The sequence below is a fragment of the Dermochelys coriacea genome, chromosome 2, assembly GCF_009764565.3.
Source record: "Dermochelys coriacea isolate rDerCor1 chromosome 2, rDerCor1.pri.v4, whole genome shotgun sequence".
Classification (NCBI taxonomy): Eukaryota; Metazoa; Chordata; order Testudines; family Dermochelyidae; genus Dermochelys; species Dermochelys coriacea.
Genome location: NC_050069.1, coordinates 39,894,938 through 39,921,807, shown reverse-complemented (window position 1 = coordinate 39,921,807; position 26,870 = coordinate 39,894,938). Strand labels below are relative to the sequence as shown.

Sequence of the window (26,870 nt, the reverse complement as noted above, 5' to 3'; positions counted from 1 at the left end):
TAAGCACGTGCTTAAGTGCTTTGCTGAATCAGGGCCAAATCATGTACTCTGTCTCCTTCTCAGTGCAAGTTGTTCCCCACAGTGCATTCTTAAGTGCTTCGTTCTGTCTAGTTTTAAATGACTCAAGCACTGTCAGGGTGTTGTTTGATTTGATTGTTATCTCTGGCTCGCTATTTTCTTATTTTCTAGTTACGAGGAGACTGCTGGGTGTTTTCTGTCATATTTTTGATATCAAAGGAGTCGAGGCATTTTTTCTGTTATAGATCTAAATATAAAAGTATATAAAATATAAAAGTGTAGATGGTGGTATTTAGATTATAAACTCCTCAGTGCAGGGTCCATGTCATCTTTTGCATATTGTATAGCATTAATCACACTATCATGCCTTAAATAAAAACTAATAATTATGTGAGAGAGAATATTGATGCTATGGGATCAGTTTCAAAAATGTTGGCTCTGGTGAAAGACACCACATTGAATCAGCTCCTTTTTATGAAATGGAACATTTTTGAGTAATTGAACAGCTGTATAACCCTAGTGAAACAGACGTTTCAGAAAAATTGAAGGAGGACTGTACGCTCCACTCACACTATACTTCATGCTAGCAAGCTATTTTGTTTAGTAGTATTAGTAGAATGTAGCATGAACAAACTAGTAATTTTGTAGTTAGACAATATAACGCCTGGCTTTTGGAAGCTGTGATTTCCATTATAGACAACCCAGATCTGAAGAAGAGTTCTGTGTAAGCTCAAAAGCTCGTCTCTTTCACAAAAAGAAGTTTATCCAATAAACGATGTTACCTCACCCACGTTGTCTCTCTAAACTTTATTATCACCATAATAGTGGTTGTATTACAGTTGCATCCATTGGGATCAGGGCTCCATTATGCTTGGCTTTGTATGTACAAGATAGTAAGAGACAGTACCTGTCCTGAAGATCTTGCAGTCTAAGCCCCTAATCCAGCAAATATTTATGCACATGCTTAACTGTATTCATAAGTGGGCATGTTCACTTCAGTAGTACTACCCAGTGCTTAAAAGTAAAAAGTACATGTTGTTTGCAGTAAGGCAACCACTTTCTGACAATATTTTCAGAAACTAGAACACTTGTGTCACACAACTGATAAAAGTACTCTGTGTGCTTATGTCTCTACTGTCAGCTTTTCACTCAATAGCGAAATAGCGACACATGCATTGGTTTCATAGTGGAGGATTTTTTCCTGTCACATATTGGTCTAAATGAATGTATCTTGAATGAAACACAGAACAAGTGGCATTAACATTCACTGTGAGCAAAAGAACAGCTTACATAGATTCTAAAAGCCATTTGACTTTTCGCTTCACTCCAAACACCGTTCATCACTCTGAGCATTTGTTCCACTGGAGTATTCTGTTTGTTCCTGGCAAGGAACTTCAACTTGCCCTGAACACACATTTTGTAGTTATAAAATACCACTTTTTTTTTCAGTCAGCAGGGATACAGTATAAAGCAGAGTAATCAGGTTGATGGTTGGCAGATGTCCTAGTGGTTGTGCAATTTTTTTTTTTTGGTGTGGTGAAGAAGGGAAATGGGTTTTGTTTTTATTATATTGGGAGGCCAGGAGAGTGAGCCTGGCAGTGAAGGGCCCGTGAAAGAGAAGAACAGGAGGCAGTTGGAGTGAACAGACAATAAATTGGAGAGTGGGGGTATGTCCAAGGAACAAACTACAGAGGGCATAGTTCTGATGACCTCACCATTGTCCAGGAGCTGTAAAAATAACCCTAACTGAGCCTCATTCTCTGCTTCCCCCATGGTCCTGCTGGTAACAAATCTGTTCTCCTGGGCTCCACCCTGGGAGCTGCTTCTTCTGCCAACCACATATGAGTGTGAAGGAATAGAGCAACATAGGGCCAGCTGCCCTCAGAGGATAGTCTTCCCTGCACAGTTCCAGGTACTAGGAGATTTGGAGAGACCTAGCCAGGCTTCACGTCTGCATCTCTATCCGTGTTGCTGATTCTGGCTTCTGCTTGGGGCAAGTCTCTGCTCCTGGGTTTGCTCTGCCCTGGGAACTTCTTCCTCTCTTGAGCCCACATGATTGAGGGAGGATGGGAGCTGCATGGGTCCAGCTTGCCCCATGGAAGTGGAAGTACCCCAAAAAAGAAACCTCCCCTGCATTTCTCTGGGGAAGCTTGATGAGACCCAATCACAGGTACCAAAAGGTCAGTTAGATGTGAGTACAGTTTATTATATGGATTGTGGTAGTACTTACAACATGCTAGACAGTTCCGGAATATTAAAGACACCACTCCAGAGACTGCACAATCTCTACAGTCATGTAACTGCAAATAGTGCGGAGAGAGAGGACGCATGCAATTGGTTAGGTTTTTTAAGTGTCTGCCTTGCCTGTTGGCAATTTCTTGAAGGCATCGTGGTGGAATTGTGTCTTGAGAAGGGTTTTGAAGAAGAGAGGAGTGGCTTAACAGACAAGCTAAGAGGAAAATTGCATCTGTAAGTGTCAGCATGGAAGAAAGTGTGGAAGTACTAAACAACTGGTTAATTAAGCTATGTATTGTCTTGGGCACGATATAAATAATAATCTTATGTATCATAGTCACAGCTGTTTCCATTCTGCTGTCTTGTCCTCTGGGCCTGATTCCATCAGAGAAGTGTGTGCAGCACACCACAGGTTCTTTGGAGTAAGCTCTTATTCATTATTACCTTACAACATTGCTCAAGTGTATTATAATAAGTAATTTACTAGTGTAAGGATTTAGGTGGATTACATTTAATAAGGCAATAACTTCTGTTCTGAGAGTGCAGTTGCAGTGCATGACCTCTGTAGGTTGGGTGAAAGAGGTCAAGAAGTCACATAATACTGGAACTTAGTACAACACAAAGTATTATTTTGTTTCTTCAGATGTGTTAACAGTTGTACAAGAGCAAAGAATGGATGAACAGCTCCAGTTTATGTAATGGGGTGTTGGTGTATTTTGAAGTCAACAAGCATGAGCAGCTGTTAACGATTAATGAAATGGAACTGAATTGAAAATTACATCTCTTCCACAGCATATAGTTAAGGAAGTTTCATAGCCTGGCATTATAATACGAAGTTAAAAATATGACTGAAATGAAAGATATAATGAATGTTCACAGTAGCAGGCAGGTCTTTTACAAAGAAGGAGGCAACAATACAAACATGCTTTTCTGGGAAATGATATACACATAAAAGGTGAAAGAAATGTGTAAACTGGAGGAAGGTTTATGGTGCTTTCATATTACATGCAATATTTTAGAAGACAAGAATAGGGGGAAATGTAAATGTTCTTTTTCCCCAATCTCATTTGTTGTTTGGAAAATACACCAGTTCTCATCATTCAAAATCAGCAGCTCCTTCATTAATCCAGTGGCCATTTCTTAAGATCATTTTAAAACCAGTTAGGGACTAACTAGCATATGTCAGTCTGGTAAACATATTGGCTCAAATGCACCCTGGTGTAACTCCATTGAAATCAGTGGAATTATTCCTGGGTGCATTTGCCTCCATATGCATGCTTAGTGCCAGATACAAAGTGAGATCTTCAGAATTTTCCGTGCTCTTGGAGAAGTGCATGGCTATAAAGGTAACACTTCCTGACAATTTCTTAGTCCTTAAGTGGCTGCTTTATCTTGATATTTGCAGCAGGAACTGCAAACTGAGAGCTATCTTAGGGGTCTGCAAACTTGCACCCGATGAATTGCTTTGCAGTGAGCAAAGGAATTTAGATCAGGCAGCCCATTCTCTAATTGATGTTATCTAACTAGCACCCTGTCACTTTGTCCAATCATTGTACTCTTAGTGATTTCCAAATAGCTTATCTATCAAAATTACAATAACTAGAGACATGTCTGTGGTAAGTGGCTTGAATAAACTCAAGATCAAAGAAATGTACCACCTCACATACCTGTTTACATTTAGGAAGATTTAAGTTGGAGTCCTCTGTTGATACTAAAAGCTGAAGAGGTCATTGTGTCACTTGTAAAAGTTTGAACCATGCACATTAAAGTAAAATATGGTTGTTTTAACAAAAGAGTAACAAAAAGTCCAAAAGTCTAATTCTGCTAATCTTAGTAGTATATCAAAAGTTGCATTAGCTTATGAACATTTCTGGCAATGGAAGAGAATATAAAAATGATCTATTGAATGCATGCAATTTTTATTCTCGGGAAGTCAATCTTAGGTTTACATGAAAATCTCATTTCCATAACTGCTAAAAGTCTTTCAAAACTAGTGGATATTTATCCCACTCCCAACATTTCCAGAAGCCACATATAGTGTGGACTACATTATATCAAGTCAGCAAAGGCATTTAATAAAAAGTAGTTGAAAGACAAAAAAATATTATGAAGTTAAGTGATTTGAAGGTTTAAAGAGTGAGACATGTGAAAGGGAAGTGGAGGTTTAGTCTAAACGAAGCGAAGATACTGTTTAGATCATTGGTAAATGTATGCTAAATAGCTGTATAAGAGGGTGGAGTGCAATGTTCAATCCAAACAAAGTTCTCTTCCAATGTTAAGATTTTATCTTGTTCTGGGATTTTAATCTTCATTAATTATTGGCGACTCTTGTTTTTTCAGGTGCAATTGCTGGTATTGTAGATCAGCCAATGCAGAATTTTCAGAAAATATCTGAGGCCCAAGCTTCGGCAGGGCACAAGGCCAAAGGTGTTATCTCTGGTGTAGGAAAAGGAATTATGGGAGTGTTTACTAAGCCAATTGGAGGAGCAGCTGAACTTGTCTCCCAGACGGGCTATGGTGAGTTTCAATGATTTTGAGACCTCAGTGTTAACTTTAAAAAATATTCTTAAGATTTGGTCATGAAATACAGCCTGCCGTGTCTGTGTATATGAATTAGTAGCTATTTTCCTTGCAAAAAGATTAAAAATACTACAGTTAAATCGCTATAAATGTCATCTTTCTCCCTTAAAAGTCATCCTGCCGTGCTCTCTTGCATTGAGATGACAGTGTTGTGTAGCACCAGAAACATAGAATGTACTATGAAGTAATTTTTGGAAGCCAGGGGAATTAGTTACAGAAACATATGTGCTGCAAAAGAGTTTTCAACAGTAAATGTAATGCAGCAATAATATATCCAATTAGAGCATTATTTTGAGGGTGCTTGATCTGTTACAGAAAAGAAAGAGTTGTGTTTTCTTTAAATAAAGAATCTGTGAGGGAAAAAAAAGGATTATGTGGTAGGAATATCCCATTTAAATTGTAGTGCTTCCAGATAGGGAATTGAATTCTGGGTTTGAATATGCTGGTAACCCCAGCTTTATGATATAGGGATGGGCATGCCAAGTACATTAAGCACTAACAGTAGTTATGGCAAATCCTTTCACTCATCTAGGTAAATGCACTTTGGGCCAGTAAAATATGTGAAAGAGTATCATGAAATGATCTAAACTTGCTAATAGCATTTGCTTGTGGTGTCATGAATCCTCAACTCCAAGACTAAAGGGTTAAAAAAAGGGAACAAGATACACATTGATGACAAATCAGTCATTAAGTTAACTTCAACCAATTTATAAATGGTTTTTTTTGACTTGGAGTGGTGCTTTTAATCTGAGAGCATTCTCCTCTTTTTCTTGATATATTGATTCATTAAGCCAGTGGGTCTCAAACTGTGGGTCGGGACCCCAAAGTGTGTCGCAAACCCTTTTTAATGGGGTCACCAGGGCTGGCGTTAGACTTGCTGGGGCTTGTGGTGGAAGCCGAAGCCTGAGCTTCACTGCCCAGGGCCCAAACCCAAGCCCCACCACCCAAGGCCAAAGCCTAAGGACTTGAGCCCTGGGGCAGGGCTCAGGTTACAGGCATCCCATCTGGGTGGGGCTGAAGCTTGACTTTGCTGCCTCCCCTCTCCCCCCCACACACACACACCCTGGCCAGGGCGGTGGGGCTCAGGTAGGCTCATGCTAAGGTTCCCCCCCTCCTGGGGTCGTGTAGTAATTTTTGTTGTCAGAAGAGGGTCGCAGTGCAATGAAGTTTGAGAAACCCTGCATTAAGCCAAAGTTATTTGTGAGTGGAATATGAGGAGCTGCCTTAGAGTTGAAATTTTGAAAAATTATCTCCACACTTCCCTTTACACACATAACACCCCCCTGATCTAATCTGGGAGATAGTAAATAATTAAATGACAAGCAAACATGCTTGGTAATCTTTTTTATATCCTTTTGGTAAAAAGGCTTGTGAACAGCTCAGTCTCTTCTTCAAGGGTTTTACAATACTGTGGGACTGATTTTTCTCTCTTACACTAGTTTAGCTCTGGAGTAATTCCTCTGAAATCTGCATTCCACAAGTGTAAAACTGATGTCAGTGAAATCAGAATCTGGCCCTAAATTGTGGGAACAATGTTCTTTTTGTTAACTGTAGAATCATTGTTTCTAGGTTTAAGCCCTGAGCACAATCATTATCAAACTACAAGAAATCCATAACCGCAGAGGGACAGTTTTCACTGCAGATATTATATACAACACATCATGTTTTCCATGAACATATGACAGGAAGAGTTAGCCAGGGAAAGACATAAAAACTATATCAATAATAAATGGCAATGCGTGAGAGAGAAACACACAACAGTTAGAATAACTCTCAGCCACAACTGGATTGGAAGTTGGGTCTGTGCCTCTTGGGAGGGACCCTGGGGTGGGGGACCACACAGAAATAAACACATGTTCTCTCTCCATCTGTAAATGACATTTTCACTTGCATAATGCTGAGAACTTGGGTAAGCCAATTGTTACAAGTGGGAACTTCTTTTAAGTATTAGCATCAACATGTGTGTAAAAAATTAAAGTATTTTTTCAAATATTGATGTTTTGTTTAAATTATTATCCATTTTATAAAAAGGAATATAAGTTACTGACAACCCTATGTAAAAATGCCTATTGCTTCACTGGAGTGCTTAATTTAACAAAATCATTTTCCTTTGTTTACTTATGAAGGGCTCGGCACTAAACCTTGTTACACTGCTTCTCAACTCTTAACCTAGTTTCTGTCACTCTTGTTAAAGAATTTATTATAACAAGTAATTCTTGGTCTAATGACCATACCTCATTTATAAAAATTTACAAGCCATCAGAAAGCACACATAGTGAGTGTATCATCTTCTACTCTGGATATTCTACTTGGAGATCTGTTTAACTGCTTCTTGTAGTCTTCATTCTGTGCTGGCACTAAGAAGAACTTATAATAAACCAGATGCCTCAGGAGATCTCATAAATGTATATGGATACATGTTTAACAGCTGGATTAAGTAACTTAACATTTAAATGCAGTACCTGGGCAAACTTTTCTTCTAATTTTTACCAATCATGGCACATATGTGGAAGTATTTTAATACTAAACAAGAAAGTTAACGGTGGTCTTGACTTTTTATATGTAAATTGTAAATGATATGTCTTATCCCATTTTGGAATGATGGGTCTGGGGCATTATTTTTATCCTTATTGCTAGTATGTGACTGACTTTTAGTGAATTTTTGTTGTTGTTGTTTCTTTCTAAGGGTTAAATGCACAGCTATTGCATTGTAATGTTAATGAATTATCTTTATTACAGCTTCCAAAGATGTGACATCAGTGTATCTGCACTATTTTATGAACCGCTCTAAACAGATGACATCATTGTAACATGTAACTGTTTTCCAGAAAACAACTAGTAAAAATCTTAAATTCTCTTACCACAGGTATTTTGCATGGAGCTGGACTTTCTCAGCTTCCCAAACAGCGCTATCATCCAAGTGATCAACATGTTGAGCAGACTCCAAACAGCCACGTCAAATATGTCTGGTAAAATTATTTAGACACTTGCTCATTTTTACATCCACATTGTTTATTAATAGGTTCTGGCTCTTGGTCAAGTTAACAGGCTTCTTCCCTAGGAAAGGCTGAGTTATAGCAGTTTATTTAGGAATGTTAAACACAAAGGTACTGCGTAGAAACCCAATCTGCAAATGATGGACTGCTGATCTGCTTCCAGCTTTACAACTGCAGAGCTAATCTTTATTTAATGACATTCAGTAAGTTTTTACTTATTTATCATTGCACTGAGCCCAAGAAAAATACTGCACATCTCCAGAAATAGCTGTCACTGAAGATAGGTTTACTTTCTGCGCTGGATTTGGATCCAGCTTCTCAGGGTGATTTCTCTATTGGGATGAGAAATTGGTTGACCTAGGTGAACGTAATTATGAATAGCCATAAAGTTATTACGTCAGTTTTGCAGCAAATCATTAAGGAGTTATGATAAACTTTACAGAATAAATGTGAAACCTTGTTATTTAAATCTTACACATGAGTATTGCAAGAAATGTGGTATTAGTTATTTTAACAAAAACAAGCTCCAGCTTATCTTGTATTTTTAGGTGGCAGGCAGCTACAATCTTAAGCGAAAACCTGGAAGAACAAAAGCAAGTTACTATCTTACACATCCAATGTCTAATACTGATTTATTTTTAAACAGGAAAATGCTTCAATCTCTGGGAAGGCCAGAGGTCCACATGGCATTGGACGTGGTTATTGTGAGTGGATCAGGCCAAGAGCATGAAGGATGCTTGCTACTTACGTCAGAGGTGCTATTTGTGGTCAGTGTCAGTGAAGACACACAGCAGCAGGCATTCCCTGTGACTGAAATTGAGTGTGTAGAAGACCATCAACAAAAAAACCTGCTGAAGGTGCAGCTCAAACAACAAAGAGTGCCTTGTGATTTGGAGGTAAAGACATTCAGTAGTATCTTCATTTAAATATAAAGTTGCACGGGTGAGTTTGTCAAGAGTAGCAGTAGGAATCAGTTGATGGCATGCTCATCTCTGGGTCAGGAGGTCAGAGATTAAGGTCCCAAACCAGCCACTGGTATTTTTACTCTGCTCAGTAGTAAAGGTGCTATCATTCCCTTCTGCCTTCTTCAGTCATTGTCCAGGTTAAATTTCAACATCCACCACAGTGCTTTTCTGGAATAAACTTGGTAACTTGCCCACCATTAGCTCTCTGAATAAGAGGTTCTAATGTCTGAAGCTGTGTATGTGTATTTATTGCTCAGAACATTAGGGCAGCTCAATTTGCCTGCAAGTTTACATGGAAAATAGTTAAATCAAATTCTATTAGATGCTTAACCTAGCAGTTCAGCAATTAAATGCACATTGTTAGGCATGGTTCATCTGTTAATCCTAACCCTAACTAGCCACTTTCACTTAAGAATATTCGAGCAGCATGGATTTATTTGGTTGCTTTTATCCTTTTATACTCAATTTTGCAACTCCCTTCTCTTTTTCCTGCAAATCATCACTTAAACTGAGCAAGTTCTCCCTGACCATCAAGTCTCATCATCCAGTTCTTGAATGGAACTGTATCAGAGGCATTGTAAGAATCAAACATGGATATCAGTATTGTTGTTTATATTGTGCCAACAAGTAATTCATAGACCCATATAAATACAAGCTCCCTGCCCCAAAGAGCTCACAATCCCAACAGAGTGTATATACAAAGGAAAGGGAAACTGAATATACTGAAAAAGTAGACAATAGTGAAGTTAAGCACCATGGGTGACAACTCTGACCCAAATGAAGTCAATGGGAGTTTGGGGAGTGATTTCAGTTGGGCTGGGATTTTATTCTTGTTAGTTCCGTGGTTTTTGTAAGATACTTTTTTACCTGATGAAGTGACAGTGGACCTGGTCAAAGTCCTGGGTAAGAGAGGCATAAAATGGATGAGCAGAGTGATTAAAGCTGTATGGCAGGCAAGAGAATCCCCAAAGAGTAATGCAAGTCTATCTTGGTCCCAATACACAAGAAGAGCAGCATCCATGACTGTGGAAACTATAAAGGGATAAAGTTACTATTGCATGGATTGAAAATACTGGAACACAGTTTGGACGCCAGGATTAGACGAATGGTGGAATCCCACCTCAAACAAGAACAGTTTCTCTTTAAGAAAGGACGAGGAACCACAGATGCTGTGTTTATAATTCAGCAAAGAACAGAGAAGCAGCTAGAGTACCAATAGGATAGCTTCTTGGCTTTTATAGACACAAAAAATGTATACGATAATGTGGACAGAAGGATGCTTACAATCGTGCTGAGGAAATATGGAGTGTCTGAGGATATAAAAACTATGGTGAATGCACTATATAGAGTGCACTATGTACTCCACCTGAACGTATTTTGGAACAAGCCCCTTTGAAATGAAAGTTGGACTGCATCAGGGATTGGCCCTCAGTCTGCTGCTGTTTAGTATTGATTGACTACATCTGCAGGAAGATCCCACTGGGAAAAGGTGAGAAGCTGCTGTATGCAAATGACATAGCAATAAGAACAACGAGGAGTCCTGTGGCACCTTAAAGACTAACAGATTTATTTGGGCATAAGCTTTCATGGGTAAAAAACTCACTTCTTGATCTGAAGAAGTGGGTTTTTTACCCATGAAAGCTTATGCCCAAATAAATCTATAGTCTTTAAGGTGCCACCGGACTCCTCGCTGCTTTTGTGGCTACAGACTAACATGGCTACCCCTCTGATACTTGGTACCATAGCAATAAGGGCATCCTTTAAAAGAAGACCTAAAGGAAATAGTGAATCAGTGGTAGGATCAGCTAAGTAGGCATGAGATGAAAATCATTATGACTGAGGTCATATGGGTCAGTAGAGGTGCTGCAGGAAAACTGGATATAGAAATTAATGGAGTAAAATTCAACAATATTGACCAGTTCCAGTACCTGGGTGGGTGGGTTACAGAAGACAGCAAGCTTAAATGTGAGGTACAGTCCAGAGTGGGGAGTTCTGGAAGAGTGTGGAATAACTTCTCAGGTGTTGTGTATGACAAACGTATGCCACTGGGACTGAAAGCACAACTGTATAGAACAGTGGTACGACCTGCAGTGCTATATGAGGCAGAAGTATCCAGTATCGTCTCAAATGTGTTAGCCAAGCTTTTGGTCATATGAGAAAGAGGGTGTTTTCAAGATTGCAACATCAGAATTAAAACCAAACTTATGGTTTATAAAGCTGTTGTGATCCCCACCTATTCTATGGGGCTGAAATGTGGACTACATATAGGACAGGGGTGGACAAACTTTTTGGCCCGAGGGCTGCATCGGGTTTTGGAAATTATATGGAGGGCTGGTTAGGGGAGGCTGTGCCTCCCCAAAAAGCTAGGTGTGGCCCAGTCCCCATTCCCTATCCCCTGATCCCCTGCTTCTCTTCCCCTGATGCCCCCCCAGGACTCCTGCCCCATCCAACCCCCTGTTCCCTGATGGGACCCCTACGCCATCCACCACCACTTCCTGTCCCTTGACTGCCCCCGGAACCCTCACCCCTGACTGCCCCCTGCCGCCCCATCCAACCCCTCCTCTCATTCCTGACTGCCCCCGGAACACCTACCCCCCGCTGCCCCATCCAACTCCCCCTCTCCTTCCTGACTGCCCCCTGGATCCCTTCCCCATCCAACCACCCCTTCTCCCTATTCCCTGACTGCCCCCAGAACCCCTGCCACCCCATCCAACCCCCCACTCTTTCCTGACTGTCTCCCCCAGGACCCCGCCCCCATTCAACCCCCCCGTTCCCTGCCCTCTGACTGCCCCACCCCCTATCCGCAGCCCCGCCCCTTGACCACTCTCTATCCAACCTCCCTGCCCCCTTACCACATTACCTGGACTACTGGTGGCTGGCGGTGCTACAGCCACGCCGCCCAGCTGGAGCCAGCCACACCACCATGCAGCACAAAGCACCAGGTCAGGCCGGGCTCTGCAGCTGCGCTGCCCCAGGAGCTCACAGCCCTGCCGCCCAGAGCATTGCGCTTGTGGCGCAGTGAGCTGAGCCTGCGGGGGAGGGGGAACAGTGTGGGAGGGGCTGGGGGTTAGCCTCCTGGGCCAGGAGCTCAGGGGCTGGGCAGGAGGGTTCTGCGGGCCGGATGTAGTTTGCCCACCTCTGGTATAGGAAATATGGCACTGGAGAAGTATCATCAATGCCATAAGCGTAAGATTCTTCAAATTAAATGAGCTGATAGATGCACTAACATCAGCGTCCTCTTGTAAGCCAATATCACGAGTATCGAGGTGATGATTATCATCAACTTCGCTGGGCAAGGCATGTAGTTTGGCTGCCCAATTCTAGACTGCCAAAACAAGTTTTCTCTTCTCAACTCAGCCAAGGCAAGCATGCTAGAGGAGGGCAGAAAACACGCTATAGAGGTGTCTTGAAGGCTAATATGAGAAAATGCAACATTGACATTAACTTGCAGGAATGTTTATCCCAAAACTGACATCAATGGAGGAATTGCTTGAGGCATGGAACTCAGCACTTTGAGAACCAGATTCGACTACATGTAACAGAAAAACGGGAGCAACAGAAAGAGCACACCATGGTTCGAACCAATAACTCAGGTTCACCCACCCTGCTCAGAAATACATGTCTGCAATGTGGCAGAGTCTGTGACTCATCAGCCATCTGTGGACCCATAGATAACTTGAAATGGATAATTCATGAAAGATATCATCCTTGACTTTGAGGGATCGCCTATGAGGAGATCTTTAGTGCTCTATGTATATCCTCACTATGTCACAGCTTTTCAGTAGGCTGCTGTGGCTCTGGACAGAATGGGGGGAGGATCACTTCCTGTGAACCATGCAAAGAGGAATTCACCTTTGGTAAGAAAGATTCCAGAGTCCTTAGAATCACCTTGTCATCATGGCAATGTGGTTTCTGTATGCATGGAGCTGCTACCATGAGACTCATCTAGCATGTATCATAGCAACTAAGAAGCAGGTGTAGACAGATAGGTAGGTAGAAAGAAAGGCATGACCATTGTAAATGGTTCAAAGGGATGGGTGGTTAGGGGTCCTAGTACAAGTAGTTACATCCCCCTTAGGAAACATTGGTCTACTGCAGGTTTAGACAATTTGACTCTCTGAGAACGCTTGAGACTTGAAGATTTTTGGCTAAAGAGCCCAAGGATCTTGCATGTAAGACACTACTTATGGCTGATGACGGATGTGCTATGTTGTTGTGCTGTAGTCCGTTTCCATAATGTCTTGAAGAAAATTCAGAATAGCTGGAATTCCGGGGTCCTTGGGGTATCTGTTTTTTTCTTGACACCATGAGGTAAACCATGACTAGATGGAGGAGTAGGCTGTTAGTGTTGAAGTCCATCTGGAGGCCAGTGTAGACCTAATCACTTTGAAGGATAACCCAAGTGCAATTAATGCCTCCCTTCTGAGTTGTCAACTGTGTGTCTGTGGAGCCAGTCTGCCATCTAGTTTAGTTCTCCCTTTGCGTATTGCTCTTATGTAAGTCAGATTTTCCCCAGGCTCATTACATTATTTCCATCTCCTCTGAGAGTAGGATCAAGCTTTGAGCTCCCCACTGGTTGTTGATGCACTCCCCTGTGGTGGTGGTGATGGTGGTTGTTGAATTGGACTGGGATATGATTGCCCATGAGCAGGCTCTGGAATATTCATAGGGCTAACTTCACTGCTCTGACCTCCAAGAGGTTCCTATCTATGGAGTGCCACATTCCCGGCATTGGTCTTTGTCCAATGTGTGCTCCCCACCTCAGTAGGCTGGCATCTGTCTTGAGTACTTGAGGCTCTGTGGAGCAGGTAGGAAGACCCATGTGGACATTTCTTGGAATTGTCCACCGTCCACTCAGTACCTACTTTAGGACCAGCACTTGAGCTTGCATGTGTTCCAGTGACTGTGAGACTCAGCTAGCAGGTATCATAGCAACTAAGATGCAAGTGCAGACGGATAGGCTGGTAAAAAGAAAGGCATGTGATGGGTTCGATCACAGAAACCCCCTTGGGATTGTCACCTGATGTGCTGAGACTACCTGTTGCCCATTTTCTCTGCCAGTTTGGGCCTCCAGAACCCTGCCATGTTGAGCCAGACATACCAATCTGCTCCAACACAGACCCATGGTCTGAACCACACGCCCCAAAGCTGCAGACTTAACTGAAAACAGCTTAAGAAGTGCTCCTGTCTCCAGCACCCCGACACCCAGCTCCCAATGGAATCCAAACCCCAAATGAATCCGTTTTACTCTGTATAAAGCTTATACAGGATAAACTCATAAATAGTCCACCCTCTATAACACTGATAGAGAGATACGCACAGTTGTTTGCTCCCTCAGGAATTAATTACATACTCTGGATTAATTTATAAGCGAAAGTGATTTTATTAAATATAAAAAGTAGGATTTACGTGATTTCAAGTAATAACAGAGAGAACAAAGTAAATTACCAAGCAAAATAAAACAAAAACACGCAAGTCTAAGCGTAATACAGCAGGAAACTGAATGCAGGTAAAACTCACCCTCAGAGATGTTCCAATAAGCTTCTTTCACAGTCTAGACGCCTTCCTAGTCTGGGTCAGGCAATCACTCACACCCCCATAATTATTGTCCTTTGTTCGGGTTTCTTTCAGGCATCTCTTTGGGGGTAGAGAGGCCATTTCTTAAGCCAGCTGACGACAAAATGGAGAGGCTTCCAGGACCTTTTATATTCTCTTTCTTGTGGGCGGAAACCCCTTTTTCTTCTGTGCAAAGTCACAGCAACAAGATGGAGTTTGTAGCCACGTGGGCAAGTCACATATCTATGAATGATTCAGCTTTTTTGCAGGCTGATGCCATTGTTTACATATTAGTTTGAATGTTCCCAGGAAAGCTGAGATGTGGATTGACATCTCCTGAAGTCCATTGTCAGTTAAGTGTTTCTTGACTAGACACTTACTGAGAATAGTCTTTTCTCAAGAAGCTGACCAAATGCTTCACTGAGGCTAATTAGAATCAAACACATTGAGATACAAGTAAATACCCAATATTCATAACTTCAAATACAAAAATGATATACACACACAGACAGCATAATCATAACCAGCAAATTACAACCTTTCCATAGACACTCCACTTGGCCTCCTCTGTACAAGACCTGGTGCAACATAGGACCCTGGTTGCAACAATGATCTATATGGTCACAGTTCATATCTATAACGTCACAAGGCATGACCACTGTAAATGGTTCAAAGGAGTGAGTGGTTGGGGTCCTAGTACAAGTAGTTTAGGAAACATTGGTCTGCTTCAGGTTTAGACAATTTGACTGCTCTGAGAACTAAGAAGCAACACAATTTCTCACCTTCAGCATAAACTTCTGGAGATACGTGGTGTATTTCCTATACATGCAATCAGAAGGCCTAGAAGCTGGAGATACTTGTCTACAGACAGTCTTTTGTTTCAAATCAGTTTCCAAATGTTCTCAAATCTGTTCAGTGAAGGGTAGACTTGGCCTCAAAAGTATCTATATCCACTCTCAAATGAGCTATATTTGTGGAAGGGGTCAGGGAGCTTTTCTTAAAGCAACTCCAGTCTCCAAGTTTTGGTGCTGTGAGCTGCTGTTTTAGTCAAGGCTCTGATCAAAATATTGTCCAAGAAGGGAAACAACTGAGTGTCTTAAGTGTGGCTATGACCACACCAGCATCTTGGGAAAGACTCTGAGAGCCGATGAAAAGTCACATGGCAATGTTTTGTGCTGGTAGTGGGCTGTGCCATACACAAATATCAGTACATGATATTGACATGGATGTATGGGGATATGCAGATAAGCCCTGCCAGGCCCACTGAGGCAAGCAAATCTCCTTGGGATAGAAATGCTACTACCAAGGCTAGGGTCTCCATCCAAAATCTCATTTTCGTCATCCATTTGTTGAGCTGTTTGAGATCCAGGTTGGCTTTGACCCCCTAAGTGCTTCAGAATGATGAAGAATATGGAATATAGTGCTACGAATTTTTCTTCTGAGGGAACCAGTTTATTCCTGGCAGAATTCTGCACCACTATGTCCCCTGCAGATTTCTTTGCTTCACTGCAGAAAAATGACTTTCTGATGGGAAAGCAAAGGGAAGCTGCAAGAGCAGTCATGCACCCCTCCCCAGCAGTGCAGGTGCATTGTTTCAGGCACCCAGAACAGCTGTAAATCACCATAGGAGATGGGGCTGGAGAATCCCCAGCCAGTGACTCTGACCCTGCGCCAGGCTCGGCTGCTAGTCCCAGCTAGTCTGGGGGCGGGGGAAGACAGGACTTCCTGATCCTCTGCAAGGAGCAGTCTGGGCTGGGGCCTGACCCATCCCCAGAAACCTGCACACTCCCCCCTGCTTCCTGCCCCCATAACTCATCAGCCATGGGGAGAGGGGTCATTGTACAGTGAGCTGCTTCCTCGTCCGCCGAGTCCCCATGCATCCGGACCCTCTGCATACCTAGATCCTCTGCTGAATCTCACCCGCTTGCACCCAGAGCCCTGCCCCCCCCACTGATGCTCCTGCACCCAAACTTCCTCCCCCCCGCATCCAGAACGTCCCAACAAGTCTCACCCCCCTGCATCCATGCTTCTGCTACGCCCCTCCCTTTTGCATCCAGACCCTCGCCCCTGCACCCAGACCACCCCTGAGTACCCTGCACTGAAACTCCCACCCCAACAAGCACCCCTGAACCTGGACCAACCCCCATGAGCTCCCCGGACCTGGACCCCCCCACCCCACTGAGCCCCAACCACCTACACTCAGACCCCCATCCCACCAAGTCTCTCACACCCAGACTCCCCTGATGAGTCCCCCACACCCAGACCCCCCTGCCACCCACATCCTCCCACACCCAGACCCATCTTGCAGTGTCCCACTTCCCCGGGTGTGCATGTGAGACTCTGTCCCTCTTGCTCACTATCTTGGTGCACTTGGCATGGAGGGGCAGGGCCCTGGGGTGTTTCTGGGGTAGGCCCGGCCCTTGCACTGTGTCAGTATCAGGTGCAGGCTCACCGCTGAGTGCATGTCCTGGGGAAGGGCTGCAGGATGATATCCCACATTTGTGCAACCAGTGGTCTGTGCTCCCCTCTGCCATGCTGGAGCCTCCACATTTATTTATTGACAAAATGCACAGAATTGTGCAGAATTTTAAAATATTGTGTGCAGAATTTTTTTTTTTATGCAGAATTTTTTGGCACTGAGTTCCCTCAGGAGTACTGGTTGTATTGCTCCCATATCCTGGGGTGAGAGCCCGTTCAGTATCAACTCGTGTGTGATTGGACTGCTTGAGATGGGTGATTGGATGAAGAAAGTATGAGATGATGCCCTTAGTTTGAGGGGGGCAACTGAAACTCGCTACAACTTTCACCAACTAGTCCACTTTCATCCATTCCACCTTCTCTTGCTGATGTTTCACCCATTCTGCAGCTCAGTGTCTCCAACAATTCTGTGATGTATAGTCTGTGCTCCTCTGCAGTTCAGTGTCCCTCTTCTCCAGCTTCCTACCAGAACTTCTGAGAAGGGGGATAGTTTGCTTCCTACATTTAAATCAGGATGGAGGCACAGTCTTTGTGAAAAGAAAAGGAGTACTTGTGGCACCTTAGAGACTAACAAATTTATTAGAGCATAAGCTTTCGTGAGATACAGCTCACTTCATCGGATGCATTTGGTGGAAAAAACAGAGGAGAGATTTATATACACACACACAGAGAACATGAAACAATGGGTTTATCATACACACTGTAAGGAGAGTGATCACTTAAGATAAGCCATCACCAGCAGCAGGGGGGGGAAAGGAGGAAAACCTTTCATGGTGACAAGCAAGGTAGGCTAATTCCAGCAGTTAACAAGAATATCAGAGGAACAGTGGGGGGTGGGGTGGGAGGGAGAAATACCATGGGGAAATAGTTTTACTTTGTGTAATGACTCATCCATTCCCAGTCTCTATTCAAGCCTAAGTTAATTGTATCCAGTTTGCAAATTAATTCCAATTCAGCAGTCTCTCGTTGGAGTCTGTTTTTGAAGCTTTTTTGTTGAAGTATAGCCACTCTTAGGTCTGTGATCGAGTGACCAGAGAGATTGAAGTGTTCTCCAACTGGTTTTTGAATGTTATAATTCTTGACGTCTGATTTGTGTCCATTTATTCTTTTGCGTAGAGACTCTCCAGTTTGGCCAATGTACATGGCAGAGGGACATTGCTGGCACATGATGGCATATATCACATTGGTAGATGCGCAGGTGAACGAGCCTCTGATTGTGTGGCTGATGTGATTAGGCCCTATGATGGTATCCCCTGAATAGATATGTGGACAGAGTTGGCAACGGGCTTTGTTGCAAGGATAGGTTCCTGGGTTAGTGGTTCTGTTGTGTGGTGTGTGGTTGCTGGTGAGTATTTGCTTCAGATTGGGGGGCTGTCTGTAAGCAAGGACTGGTCTGTCTCCCAAGATCTGTGAGAGTGATGGGTCGTCCTTCAGGATAGGTTGTAGATCCTTGATGATGCGTTGGAGAGGTTTTAGTTGGGGGCTGAAGGTGATGGCTAGTGGCGTTCTGTTGTTTTCTTTGTTGGGCCTGTCCTGTAGTAGGTGACTTCTGGGTACTCTTCTGGCTCTGTCAATCTGTTTCTTCACTTCAGCAGGTGGGTATTGTAGTTGTAGGAATGCATGATAGAGATCTTGTAGGTGTTTGTCTCTGTCTGAGGGGTTGGAGCAAATGCGGTTATATCGTAGCGCTTGGCTGTAGACAATGGATCGAGTGGTATGATCTGGATGAAAGCTAGAGGCATGTAGGTAGGAATAGCGGTCAGTAGGTTTCCGATATAGGGTGGTGTTTATGTGACCATCGCTTATTAGCACCGTAGTGTCCAGGAAGTGGATCTCTTGTGTGGACTGGTCCAGGCTGAGGTTGATGGTGGGATGGAAATTGTTGAAATCATGGTGGAATTCCTCAAGAGCTTCTTTTCCATGGGTCCAGATGATGAAGATGTCATCAATGTAGCGCAAGTAGAGTAGGGGCATTAGGGGACGAGAGCTGAGGAAGCGTTGTTCTAAGTCAGCCATAAAAATGTTGGCATACTGTGGGGCCATGCGGGTACCCATCGCAGTGCCGCTGATTTGAAGGTATACATTGTCACCAAATGTGAAATAGTTATGGGTCAGGACAAAGTCACAAAGTTCAGCCACCAGGTTAGCCGTGACAGTATCGGGGATACTGTTCCTGACGGCTTGTAGTCCATCTTTGTGTGGAATGTTGGTGTAGAGGGCTTCTACATCCATAGTGGCTAGGATGGTGTTTTTAGGAAGATCACCAATGGACTGTAGTTTCCTCAGGAAGTCAGTGGTGTCTCGAAGATAGCTGGGAGTGCTGGTAACGATACCCACCTGCTGAAGTGAAGAAACAGATTGACAGAGCCAGAAGAGTACCCAGAAGTCACCTACTACAGGACAGGCCCAACAAAGAAAACAACAGAACGCCACTAGCCATCACCTTCAGCCCCCAACTAAAACCTCTCCAACGCATCATCAAGGATCTACAACCTATCCTGAAGGACGACCCATCACTCTCACAGATCTTGGGAGACAGACCAGTCCTTGCTTACAGACAGCCCCCCAATCTGAAGCAAATACTCACCAGCAACCACACACCACACAACAGAACCACTAACCCAGGAACCTATCCTTGCAACAAAGCCCGTTGCCAACTCTGTCCACATATCTATTCAGGGGATACCATCATAGGGCCTAATCACATCAGCCACACAATCAGAGGCTCATTCACCTGCGCATCTACCAATGTGATATATGCCATCATGTGCCAGCAATGTCCCTCTGCCATGTACATTGGCCAAACTGGAGAGTCTCTACGCAAAAGAATGAATGGACACAAATCAGACGTCAAGAATTATAACATTCAAAAACCAGTTGGAGAACACTTCAATCTCTCTGGTCACTCGATCACAGACCTAAGAGTGGCTATACTTCAACAAAAAGCTTCAAAACAGACTCCAACGAGAGACTGCTGAATTGGAATTAATTTGCAAACTGGATACAATTAACTTAGGCTTGAATAGAGACTGGGAATGGATGAGTCATTACACAAAGTAAAACTATTTCCCCATGGTCTTTCTCCCTCCCACCCCACCCCCCACTGTTCCTCTGATATTCTTGTTAACTGCTGGAATTAGCCTACCTTGCTTGTCACCATGAAAGGTTTTCCTCCTTTCCCCCCCCTGCTGCTGGTGATGGCTTATCTTAAGTGATCACTCTCCTTACAGTGTGTATGATAAACCCATTGTTTCATGTTCTCTGTGTGTGTGTATATAAATCTCTCCTCTGTTTTTTCCACCAAATGCATCCGATGAAGTGAGCTGTATCTCACGAAAGCTTATGCTCTAATAAATTTGTTAGTCTCTAAGGTGCCACAAGTACTCCTTTTCTTTTTGCGAATACAGACTAACACGGCTGCTACTCTGAAACAGTCTTTGTGGTCATAGTGAGTTTGTAGAGGTATTGTTGCCACCTCTGATTTTGCTACCGGATCTGCAGTTCCAAGGTTTTTGCCTGAAATAAGGGCCATCTTACTTCTGTCTGCATTTCTGCCTGTTGTTGGGCTTGTAGTCCCTTCTCAAGGTACTCTGTGGAGACAGAAGTGACTGCTTTGGCATGGATGTGCTCTCTGCTGCTATCTTACCCAGTTTTCTCCAAACAGGAGACAGCCTATGAATTTGGATGAGCACAACATTTGTTTAGAATGTGCATCTGCATTGCAGGCATCCAATCAGATGGGATCATGGGACATATCCATTTTGATGACAATTTCATCATAAAGGTTTCTTATGTCCAGGTTGGAATTTCTGGTCATGACCAGAGAGAGAGAGATACTCTCGCGGTTAGGGGGCACTCACTTGGGATGTAGGCGACCCAGCTTCAAGTCCCTGCTTCAGAATCAGGCAGAGTAGAGACTTGAAACCTGGGTCTTCTGCATCCCAGGCGAGTGCCCTAACCACTGTGCTACAGAGTAAATCAATTAATAAATATTTATATGAAGAAGAACCACTCCAACTGGGTGGGGAGAGTCAGCGAGAGACTACCCGGTGGTTAGGGCACTCACTTGGGATGCTCTGAATCAGGCAGAGTAGGGACTTGAACCATCCCACACATCCCAGGTACATACAAAACCACTGCATTGTTAGCTGTTTGTGTGTTTTTCTGTCTCTCTCATTTTTCAAAAGTTCTCATTTTCTTTCTGCATTGGAACAAAAACCAATTGTGAAACCTTGAATTTTTTGCAAAACAGAATTGTTTTCTGGCCAGTCCAGGACCTGAGAACCCATTTCAGTATCTTTATGTAGGGGATGAGTTTAGATCTTTTAAGGGGTTTTTCCTTCTGGCTGGGTCTTATGTGGGACTTACCCCTTGAGCTGGCTGGATAGCTTCCTCTGCATCCTTCTTCCCTGAAATGCTCAGAAGCTCCTGATTGGAGTCACAGCTCTTTGGAGAGGGCATGTCCTGAGTCCTATGCCCTGGTTATGTGATGGTTGGCTGGCTGGGAACAGGCAAGACATAATTCACCCTCTGAAAAGTCTGTGAATGCTGCCTCATATATGGAACCCCACTTGGATTTAGTCCGGTGTTTGCTGGACAGCCCTGCCACTGCCTGAGGGACACTGCAACAACTGATCTGGGTGGCTAAGACCACCATGCCGCCAGATACCTGATCTGTGTGGGGCAGCAGAAGAGGAAAGATTATAAATTGTTCATTACTGCCCAGAAAATGAATTAAAAGGGAAGATGGCAACGGAAGTAGTTGGGAGCAAACCTAACTGCTGCCACAGAGGCAGAAGTTCTGGTGGGAAGCTGGAGAAAGGGGACATTGAACTGCCACCAGAACTGTAAAAGAGGAAAGCAGCTCATGTGTCACAGAAGTGTGGGAGACACTGAGCTGCAGAAAGAATGAAACCTCACCAATATTACAGATCTATGATAGGAAGCCTTTGCTTGATAACAAACTAATGCAGAAGTATCTTTGCTGGGTATGAACAGTAAGTGCAGATACTTTACATTCCAATAATAAAGCTGTTTTATCTGATTTTAGGTGGACGGAGTTAGAGAGAGACTCTCTGAACAACAATACAACCGGCTCGTGGATTTCGTCACAAAAACATCCTACCACCTTGCTCCAAGCCACTCTTCTGTACAAACAACATCACAAGTTGTAGCTGCAGAGCCCCTTCCAAGTACAATTAAGACATATCAGTACCTAGTTGATCCAAATTTTGCTCAGGTATTTATTAGTAAATTCACTATGGTAAAAAATAAAGCCTTGCGGAAGGGATTTAATTAAGAACAAATTATGGCAAGCACGATTACCGTTTTAGAAGTCACACTTTTTATGCAGTCACCTAATGTGAACTTTTCTAATGTCAGTTTTGTGGGATGATGGGGATAGTAAAATTAAAAGCTAGCTTTTCAGATCTGACTCCAAGGACAGCTTTGGGATTCCTGGTCTCTACACAAGATGTTAGCACTAGAAGGAAAGCAAAATAAGCATCCAAACAAACAGATATTCAACCAAAGGGAAAGGTGTAACTGAATGAAAATCCTTTGTTCTTTCTCTGAGCAGAAAGAGGAAAGAAGACAAGGGAAATCCTATTCACTGAGACATTTTTGCCGCACACCAAAAATAGATATCCATGCCCACTATATCACATTTTAGGGTCTGCCAATCTCTGCTATAAGCAAGGCTTATAACTCAACTGTAAAAAATAGCTCAAAGATGAAACTTTTTCCACCCCAATGTCTACATCCTGAAGCAAAACATATTCCCCCACTAAATCTGATAGACCTGGTGTGGCTGTTTTAAGTTACTAGTGACAGCTGGGTTTTAGCACCACGCTAACCTTAAAATAGATTTCTTTGACTGAAATTTTGCAGGACATTAGTCCTTAATGTAAAGTAGTGCCTTTGTATGGTTTGAAGAACAAAATGGAAACTACAACCTTAATTTACTTTTAGAACTATCTGTATACAGAAACTTTATTTTATCCATCAATCAAAATTTCATAAGAATTTTCGATATATCTTGTGGATCAGTTGGTAATATGTAATTATATCAGGGAGACAGGCAAAGTTATAATTTTGGGGCCAGTAATGTGCATTTTAAAAAGCTTTAGGAGCTGTATTTATACTCATTAATATGTACCAAAAATTGTAAACGTCTTGCTCCTTTTAAACCCAAGTGCTAAACTTCATCCTTAGTCCCCTTGTTAGGCTCTACTATTTCTGGACTCTCCAAACAGTACACACAGCACTTCCTTACTTAGGCCAGCTGTAATTCATTTTATGCTTATCACCCTAAAAATGTCAGAAACCAGGAAATTCAGAATCAGGACCAAGAAGTCATATATTACATCAGATCATACAGAAATTTTTGTATTTGTGCCTAAGAATTATACCCTATTTTGCACAGCAGAGCAATTGGAAAATTCTTGGACTTAGATAATTTCTCACTACATGTAACAACTCTGAAATAGGTCGGAAGACAGAGTTGAATGAAAAAAGAAATATTGGAGCCCAGTGAAAACCACCATCTGTCAGCAAGATGGCTACTACCAGCAATTGGCCTACAAATGGCAATTGCAATATCAGTTACATCAATGTTAGATGGCAATTGTAACAATATTAGGTAAAAAGCTTTTAGACAGAAATATGCTTTTCAACTTGTTCTTTAGCCTTTATTTTCAAATCTGTGTTCTGGTATGTACTGCTGTCATCACAAGCGCAGTTAGATTGCTTTGCAGAGCAAACACACATACAGCAATTTTCATTTTAAATGGTAAAAGCTGACTTGACTCAGTTTCTTGGTTTTTGTTAGCTTCTACTTAAACTCTGCCCATGAATTTCAGTACATGAACTAACTGATTGTGTGGGGATTCCTGATGTACCTGAATACAACCAGCAACTAAGTTAGGAACAGGAGTCAAGTCAGATCATTGCCCTTAGTGTTCAGTAAATGCCATTTACTTATGTTAGCATCTCCTATACATAGCTGATATGACCAAATAGACATAAAATAAGAATGTATTAATTGCTCTGTGTTTCTCATGAGTTCTGCTTTGTTGAAGCTACTCCTGGAATTCATGTCTCATGTGTACTATAAGGAAGAAGCACAGGATTTGAATAGCCCTTTGCTGAATGTGAAATGAACCCATCCATTATTAACATTTCATACAGTCGTCTAGCTACTTGGTCATTGTTTCCCTTAAATGACACTATTTAAAAATGTAAATATATAGATTGTTCATTCCTGAATCTTTTATGGTAAATCGTTTACTACTGCTAATTTTACATACTGATGCATAAATTGTAATATAACAAGATTGTTTAAAGTTAATAAAGGTATTCCTACAATACTTGGTTTCTGTGTGCTACACAAGTCATGTGGTTACAATCTAATGATCAGAACATTGAGTATAATAGTGACACTGAATCTCTGCGAGATCAACCCCCAGCAAGTTAATGGGCTTTGCTATCCCCCAGAAAACGCAGCCAACCATGAAACACAGTTTGAAATTCACATTAATATTTTTTTAAGTAAAGACTGATGACTAGAGCTGGCCAAATCAGGTGCTAAAGAGTTTTACGATTCTATGTACTGAGTCAAAACTGCTTCATAGTCACAACCCAAAGTAGAATAAGCTGTTCACCTAGTAGAACATTGGCTGAATGTCAAAAACATGCAAAACACACCTGTAAAACATATGGGAGGAGACAGCAGTTTTTTCTGAAGTGTCAAACCAATATTGGTGGAATTATGCTGACATTTTCTTCCTGAATTATGCTCATCCTCTGGCAAAAATATTTATATTGCACACTCATCTACAATAAAACAAGCTAGTGTATGTATTGCATTAGGCTGAAGGTTGTCTCTTCCCCCTTCTGTGAATGCAGGTACGGAAACACATGTGGTAACTTCACATAAATCAGCCTCTCCTACATATGATGTGTGAATGGCAAAAACAAAACTGTCCACAGAGCAGATGCCTGACAACTGTGCTTGGCTGACTGAAGCTCTCCAACTTGTGCTTTTAAAAATATTTCTGGTCTCATTCTTTGGGATTCTGAAGCGACCACAATCTCCAATCCATCTCTTTTTTAGTTTGTGCCTTGTTCAAGATTTTTGGTTTGCTAGATTTATTCTGGGGTGTTTAAGGAATGCTTGTTTGCTCTGGGAGCACATTCTGGTGCAATCTTCTCAGGAAAGAATGTGTATGGTTCCCTTCTACATCTTATTTCACCAAGCCATCACAGAAAAACATGATCAGCCAGTGGGAACAGTCTCATAAAATCACCTTAACCATTAGCTGGTTTCTGGGGCAATAATGCCTAGAAACAGCAATCCAGAGGTGGTGAGGAGCTGTTTAAGGTACATCACAGCAGGCAAGGGGCGTGAGAGATCAAATATATGCGTTTGGGGCATATATTATACTTCTGAAACGGAACGTTCTAGGGATCTGTTTGACCATGGCTGGCAAGAGGAGAAAAACAAATTCAGGAGGTGTGTGGAAAGAAAGAAGACAGCACAAAAGGACTCGGAGCCAGACGTTAGGACAACGTCCATTTAGCATCAGGAGCTTAGTGCACTATACAGCAAAAGTGCATACTCGCTGACTGAAACTGCCCAATGGCATAGGGTTGAGTCTTTATTTCCTCCTTGACAATTCAGTTTTGAATCTTTTAACTAGCACAGCATGAGCTCACCACTCCATTTTGTAAAGGCCAACAAAAATCATAAGTTAGTATCTATTTGTAAGCAGAGTCAGAATGAGCTCTACCCTGACATCTGGTGGTGAGCTGTGGAAAAGGACTTCGAGGCTGATCTTGTTTGCATGGGCACACCCACGCCGCCTAGCATGATGGGACTGCTTGCCCAAATGGTTACTTTGGCTGCTGTGGGATCCCCAGTCTCTTTGTTATTGGGGCAGGAGTAATAAAGCGTTGTTATCCTGATTATGTGAATCAAGGACAGTAGAACTGTACTTGGCATTTATGACAGAGGGACTCGCCCTCAACTAAGTAGCACCCGCTAGGTAAGGGACATTGGTTCCAAATCTGATGAATTGAGAGAGGTTGGGGACAGATATATGTACCTGGTAGTGTGGGCCCCTGAACACTACTTTGACCCCTCCTCTCTCCACTGTGTAATAACAGAGTTAATTTTGGCTCCATTAGGAGTCTTGTTATGTGCTGCAGAGTTGAAATCACTGATACCTAGGTCTAAGCATTAGACCTACTTTGGGCTCTAGGGGTTCACCAGCACTGAGGGTCCCCTACTACCAGCTGAAATCACTAAAGAGCTGAAGTTACTAAGAGCTGAGAGCTGTGTTAAATAGGGCGGGGGGGCCCTGAAGACAAGTTGGTGAGCAGACAACAGGATGGCGAGAGTGGAGAGCAGAGTGGATAGCAGGATGGCTGGCAGAGAGGCACAGCTGGCAGTGAAGACTGCAGCAGAACCCCATGGAGAGGTGTCAGCCTGAACAGCGGAGCATGTAAGATGCCCCCCACTTCCACCCTGGCAGGGGGGAGGTGAACTCTGGGGGGCTGCACTAAGGACAGAAACTGTGGGGTGGGGTGGGGGCTCTGGCCTCCTGTTGCGCTGGTTCCCTCTGGCATGTTTGGCTGCTCTGTCTAGCAGCCAGGCCACACAGCCACTCCCAGATGCTACTTGGGAGAGTGCCTGGCTGCCTCCCGCCCAGGCTCGGCTTCCAGGACAGCAACTGAGTGAGTCAGAGACCCCCTGGCACGCTCAGCATCAGCTCCTGTCCCCAGAAGCTGAGCCAGGGAGGGGGCAGCCTGCCACAGCCACGTGCTCTCCCAGTCAGCCACTGCGCTGCACCAGGCCGCATCTCAGGCAGCATGGTGGAAGAGGCTCTGGCCCCGCCCCTTCCTCTCCCTGCCTGGGCAGGCTGATGGAGGGGCACTTGACCCTTCTTGCCTCTCCCACGAGTCACCTCTGCTTCACATACAGAGCGCTAACACATGCACGAGGTACAAGGAAAGCATCAACTAACAACTAGCAGCCAGTTTC

The 26,870-nt window shown here is 43.1% G+C and overlaps 1 protein-coding gene across 9 annotated transcripts in view; it reads left to right on the top strand.

Annotated features, from left to right (window-relative positions):
• Positions 1-24,195, top strand: part of VPS13B (vacuolar protein sorting 13 homolog B) — a 921,736-nt gene extending 897,541 nt beyond the window's left edge. For 7 of the 9 annotated variants that reach the window (XM_038388370.2, XM_038388367.2, XM_038388371.2 and 4 more), the window contains exons 59-62: positions 4,594-4,770; positions 7,700-7,802; positions 8,476-8,725; positions 21,879-24,195. In XM_038388370.2, the coding sequence (XP_038244298.1) occupies positions 4,594-4,770; positions 7,700-7,802; positions 8,476-8,725; positions 21,879-22,127 (779 nt within the window). In that variant the 3' untranslated portion in view covers positions 22,128-24,195. Of the gene's footprint in view, positions 1-1,808; positions 2,186-4,593; positions 4,771-7,699; positions 7,803-8,475; positions 8,772-21,878 lie in introns of those variants that run through there. The other 2 variants (XM_043507537.1, XM_043507538.1) reach the window with 2 other exon arrangements.
• Positions 24,196-26,870: the final 2,675 nt, after the last annotated feature.